We start from the raw sequence: 5843 nt of genomic DNA on the forward strand, positions 1-5843 counted from the left end.
CTGAGCCATGTTTGAACTTTCTATCACTTTTGGTTCCGATAATTCTGCTGACCATATTTGTGATATTCAGACGCCAAATGACATCTTGGAGCAAGTTGGAGATAAAAAACAAAATGTGCCCAAAACGTGATATTATGACGTTATACGCCGTTCTGAGCCATGTTTGAACTTTCTATCACTTTTGGTTCCGATAATTCTGCTGACCATATTTGTGATATTCAGGCGCCAAATGACATCTTGGAGCATGTTGGAGATAAAAAACAAAATGTGCCCAAAACGTGATATTATGACGTTATACGCCGTTTTGAGCCATGTTTGAACTTTCTATCACTTTTGGTTCCGGTAATTCTGTTGACCATATATTTGATATTCAGGCGCCAAACGACATCTTGGAGCATGTTGGAGATAAAAAACAAAATGTGCCCAAAACGTGATATTATGACGTTATACGCCCTTTTGAGCCATGTTTGAACTCTCTATCACTTTTGGTTCCGGTAATCCTGTCTACCATATTTGTGATATTCAGGCGTCAAATGACATCTTGGAGCAAGTTGGAGATAAAAAACAAAATGTGCCCAAAACGTGATATTATGACGCTATACGCCGTTCTGAGCTATGTTTGAACTTTCTATCACTTTCGGTTCCGATAATTCTGCTGACTATATTTGTGATATTCAGGCGCCAAATGACATCTTGGAGCATGTTGGAGATAAAAAACAAAATGTGCCCAAAACGTGATATTATGACGTTATACGCCCTTTTGAGCCATGTTTGAACTTTCTATCACTTTCGGTTCCGATAATTCTGTTGACCATATTTGTGATATTCAGGCGCCAAACGACATCTTGGAGCATGTTGGAGATATAAAACAAAATGTGCCCAAAACGTGTTGTATGTATGTATGTATGGAAGTGGGAGTGTGTGCGTGAACGCGCACAGCACCTAGGCCCCATTGGGCCCCTTGTGCATCCTCCCCGCACCCCCTCCGGTCACATCAACCAGCCAAGGGATTTTCCAAAGGCTAGGATGTCTCTCGGAGGTGTGTTCCTGATGCCATCCGTGGTCGGCCATTCCTCTCCAAAGGTCCTCATTCTGAGGTCGGTCAGAGAGGGGCAATCACACAAGATGTGTTTAACCGTCTCATCGTCCTGCTCGCAGGCTCGACAGAGAGGGGAATCAACAAGCTTCATGTTGTAGAGGTGCTTGTTCACCTTACAGTGCCCCGTGAGGAGACCTGTAACTATGCGAAGGGCACATTTATCGAGCCCTACAAAGAACTGAGCTGTTGTTGCTGACGGATATTTCAGCAATTCCTTAGCAAGGTGACAGCCCGTAACTCTATCCCACCAGTTCAAGAACTTTTTGTGAGTGAAGCGCTTAATCAATTCAATATGAGTAGCTAAGGAAGGGGTGATTATCGGCTCGGGTGCACAAAGCGCTCTACCGGCGGCTCTTTTGGCCAGCCTGTCAGCGTGGTTGTTACCCGAGCAACCAGAATGCCCTTTAATCCATTGGATAGCTACGCGATTGTGTATCGCGGCCTCTTCCAATGCCATATGACAGTCCATAACTAGCCCAGAGGTTATAACTACTCTGCTTAGTGCTAAAACAGATTGTCTACTGTCTGTAAAAATAGTAAAACACTTACCCCTCTTCTTGGAATTAATAATAGAGTCAGCGGCAAGTTTAATAGCGGTTAGTTCCGCTTGTTTGACGGTGGTACCTGTTCCTAAAGGTTCAGAGAGTCGTATCTGAAGGTCATGAGAAAAGACCCCAGCGCCTGCACCATTCCGTCTCCTCGAACCATCAGTGTAGATCTTAAGATCTTTATGTGTATCTACTGCTGTGGCACTGCTATAGGTTAGGTACTTCTTTGAAAATACATATTCGGCTGGTATGTAGTCCGTTTTACACTCGAGTAAAGGTATGTCGACAACGGCTCCCCTCCAGAGTGTCGAACTGCATCCAGCGTCCCCAACTTTCATAATTCCTACTGATTGTAGTCTTAGCATGGTTACCAGCGCCACTTCCTGAATGTATAAGTTTAGTGGTGGTAAGTTTAACATGACTTCCATGGCCGCGGTGGGGGTTGATCGCAGCGCACCTGTAACATACAAACACGCGAGTCTCTGTATTCTATTAAGTGCGGTGGTGGCAATGGATTTTGAAGTTCTAGTCCACCAAACCACCGCACCATACGTCAGCATTGGTCTAATTACGGCCGTGTAAATCCAGAGGGCTATCGTGGGGGACAAACCCCAAGTCCTTCCAACGGCCCTCCGGCACTGGCCGAATGCGACACAAGCCTTATTTACTCTATTTTCTAGGTGGGATTTCCACGTTAACTTACTATCTATCGTTAATCCCAAGTACTTAACTTCTGTAGATAGCGTGAGTGGAGTTTTAGCAAGCATTGGCAGTCTATGATTGCCTATGTTGCGCATGCGTGTAAAAAGAATCATTTCCGTCTTCTTGGGGTTTACAGAAAGAGATTGCTCGTTACACCATTTCTCAATTAGATTGAGTGCTTCCTGCATCCTTCCAAAGAGTGCATTTACATACTTGCCTCTTATAAGGATTGTCAGGTCATCTGCATAGCCAGTGGTTTTAAAACCGGCTAGATATAGGCGTTTCATGAGGCTATCCAGGGTGAGATTCCACAAAAGTGGAGATAATACTCCCCCCTGCGGGCAGCCTCTAGTAACTGCCCCCTGAAGGGTGGCCTGACCAGCCCTCAAATTGACGATTCTTTGTCTTAGAGTGCTCTCAATCCAGCCACAAAGGGCCGGAGGGACGTCATGCTCTAACAAAGCTTCGTTGATTCTGGAGAAGGTGGTTTTATCAAAAGCGCCTTCAACGTCAATGAAAACCCCCAGGGCGGACTCTTTAAGGTCCAGTGCACCGCTAACAAAACTGATCACTGAGTGAAGAGCCGTCAGCGTGGACTTTCCCTGGGTGTAAGCATGTTGGTTAGGGTCTAATGGTCTGTTGTGAAGACAAGAGTCCCTGATATAGCGATCGCATAGCCTCTCCAACGATTTTAATAGAAAGGAAGAGAGGCTAATTGGTCTAAATGACTTCGGATGGAAGTAATCTTGCTTACCCGGTTTTGGTATAAAGTTGACTGTGACGTCACGCCAACTACCCGGTACATAGCGAAGCGCCAGGCATCCCTGGAAGATTCTCTTCAGGTGCGGTATGAGGTCCTCCAGTCCCCATTGTAATAGGGCCGGTGCGATCCCATCCGGTCCTGGAGTTTTAAACGGTGAGAACGTATTCACGGCCCATCGTATTTTTTCCTCCTCGCAGATGGTGTTGGCCAGTAGCCATTCATCCGCGGTCGGTACGTGGTTGGACTCCTGTTGAAGAGTAGCAAAGTTGTCCGAACCTGAGAAATGAACTGTCATTAGAAGCTGAAGACTTTCTTGAAGGTTGTCGGTGTAAGAACCGTCACCCTTCTTTAATAAACCAATGCGCCGCTCAGGGCTCGAAACGAGCACCTTCTTCAAGCGGGAGACTTCGCTATAGGAGGTAATTTCTTCACAAAAACCTCTTCACGCTTCCCGCTTCTTCTGACGAATGGTTTTTTTAAATTCTGCCAGCTTGCTCTTGTACAAGTTCCAGTCAGAATCCATTTTCGAGTTTTTAGCTCTATTAAAGGTAGCCCGCGCCTCCCGTTTAAGTTTGGCGAGTTCGGGGCACCACCAAATGGTTGCACGACCGGACTCAGCCTCCTTACGGAGGGGGCAAGCCTTTTTATATGATTTAATTAAGGAATCACGTAAAGAGTTCGTGTATTCCTCTACTTCGCAGCTATCAGCTGGTTGCCGTAACCCGAGTTTAACCAATAACCCAGATAACGTTGACCTGAATTTATCCACGTCCGTCCTTCTGGGATTGCGACTCAGTTTGGTTCCGATCTTGATGTTCCCAAGATCAAAGATTATCCATCTGTGGTCCGACATTGAAACGATGTCGGAAACTCGCCAGTTTTGGATTGATTGTGAGATACCCATAGAGGCTAGAGTAATATCGATAACCGATTGACCTTTAGCAGTTACAAAGGTCGGTTCTGTGCCTCGATTAAGTATGTCTAGATTACTGCTATATATAAAATCTAAAAGGGTCTTACCTCTAGTATTATCCTTCGCACTACCCCAAGCCGTTGAGTGAGCGTTTGAATCGCATCCGATGACGAGATTCCATTTACCTGCCCTGGCGGCTTCGACCAGACGTACCAATCCAACGGAAGGAGGCTGGTCCTCAATGGGGAGGTAAACGGATGCCATCATGATATCTGTTTCCTTGCGGTTTACAGTTAAACGTATCCTAATTGTCGTAACATCGGTGCCCGTAAACTGGGGCATCACATAGCTCCGAACATGTTTAGGTACATAGATAGCAGTTCGGACTTTTTCGTCGCTGGAACAGCTGAAAATAGAACCGCTTAAACCACTGAGTCCGCAGACCCTGGATTTATTAACCCAAGGTTCTTGGATCAGTGCGATTACATTGTTCATCATATCGAGGTGGCGGCAAAGGGTAGCAGTTGCAGCCCTGCTGTGATGCAGGTTGCACTGAACTACCCTTAGCTGGTCACCAACCCCTTGTACATCACCTGTGTCCGTCATTGCGGTGTAGAGGTGTCCTGCGGGACCTTCTCGTTCTCCCCTGGAGATGGTGAGTCCAGGATGGATTCGTCCAAGGTCTCCATTGCAACTGGAGACATAGGGTCGGCTTCGAGGTGCACGATGGTCGCGTCGCCCTCTTCAGCAATCGGATCCTCTCCAGATTCCATCTGCTGAGCCTGTTCCCCTAGCTCAGCTTCTTCGTCCCCTTTCATGGGGTCTTTCAATCTGCTGACACGGGCCTTTAAAGTGTTGAAGAGGTAGCAGATTTTACCTCCGTTCGCCTTTAGCCACTCGGCGTCCTTCTTCGCAACTCCGAAGACCAACAGACGTCCCTGAGACTTGTCGATCTTCTCGTGGCGGAAGAGGCACCAGTTGGCGATATCCAGGTGTTTATTTTGGCCCGCCAATACACGTAGAATATCCTCCTGTGATTTGAGGTCTACGTCATACGTCGGGAGCCAAATTTGGACTCTCGACATGGATGGAAGATCAACTTCCTTTACGACGCTTAATTTCACGCCTTCTAGGGGCGGAAGCAGCGCCACGTTCGCCTTCAGCCAATCCAACGATGAGTTATCATTGCAGGTGATCTTTAGGATCTGCCCCACATAAACCATCGAAGAGAAGGTTGGTGTCGGCGTGTTAGTGCCAGGAATGTCGCCACAAATTTGCCCTACGAGCTTATTCGTTAGCTCCATCCTGATTTTTTCAGCTTCCGCCTCGCTAAGTTTCCCTAGCGGGTTTAGGCCGTTAATCACGGCTACTTTTAGGTGCACTAAAAGTGCATCTTTGTAAGCCGCGTTACTTTTGGGGTCGGTACTCGATTTACCAGCCCGTTGACCTAGGGCGGTACCCTGCTTCGCCCTCTTCGTCTTCCTCAAAGAGGGTTCAGAAGAGGTGGCGGACCGTTGCCTCTTAGGTTGCCCCTTTTCCGGCCCTTGGGTGCGAGCATCGCTCCCCCTACATTACTGCAGGTGTCGAGCTCTAGCTCCCGACGAGCCAGATCTATGTGGCGCACGGCTGGTCCCCTGGACGGAGGTGGAGGGACCTTTTTCCCTCTCAGAGAGTTCCCTCTCCTTACGCCTCCTTCTATAAGCGGCGCCTGATTCCCTGCGGGGGCCGGAATATTTCCGTTTACGACGGTGGACTTCAATGAAGCCCTGCCCATCGTCCAACGGGCCCTCCGGGGCGGCTGCCGGTTCCTGGGTGGTG

The 5843-nt window shown here is 47.8% G+C and overlaps 1 protein-coding gene across 1 annotated transcript; it reads right to left on the reverse strand.

Moving 5' to 3' along the window:
- Window positions 1–989: 989 nt before the first annotated feature.
- On the reverse strand, window positions 990–5589 carry LOC139431188 (uncharacterized). Its single transcript, XM_071198825.1, has 2 exons — window positions 4133–5589; window positions 990–3388 (listed from the first exon to the last, which is right to left on the reverse strand). The coding sequence occupies exons 1-2, from the start codon at window positions 4629–4631 to the stop codon at window positions 990–992; spliced, it is 2898 nt and encodes a 965-aa protein (XP_071054926.1). The 5' UTR covers window positions 4632–5589.
- Between the last annotated feature and the right edge of the window lie 254 nt (window positions 5590–5843).

The sequence above is a fragment of the Onthophagus taurus genome, chromosome 8 (assembly GCF_036711975.1).
Source record: "Onthophagus taurus isolate NC chromosome 8, IU_Otau_3.0, whole genome shotgun sequence".
Classification (NCBI taxonomy): Eukaryota; Metazoa; Arthropoda; class Insecta; order Coleoptera; family Scarabaeidae; genus Onthophagus; species Onthophagus taurus.

What these genes read in the sequence shown, in the direction of transcription:
- LOC139431188 (XM_071198825.1), bottom strand. Translation starts at nt 4,631, where the DNA reads ATGACGGACACAGGTGATGTACAAGGGGTTGGTGACCAGCTAAGGGTA. An exon ending in TGCGAAGGATAATACTAGAG is followed by an intron (nt 3,389 to 4,132) that starts GTAAGACCCTTT and finishes TTCATTTCTCAG; the next exon opens with GTTCGGACAACTTTGCTACT.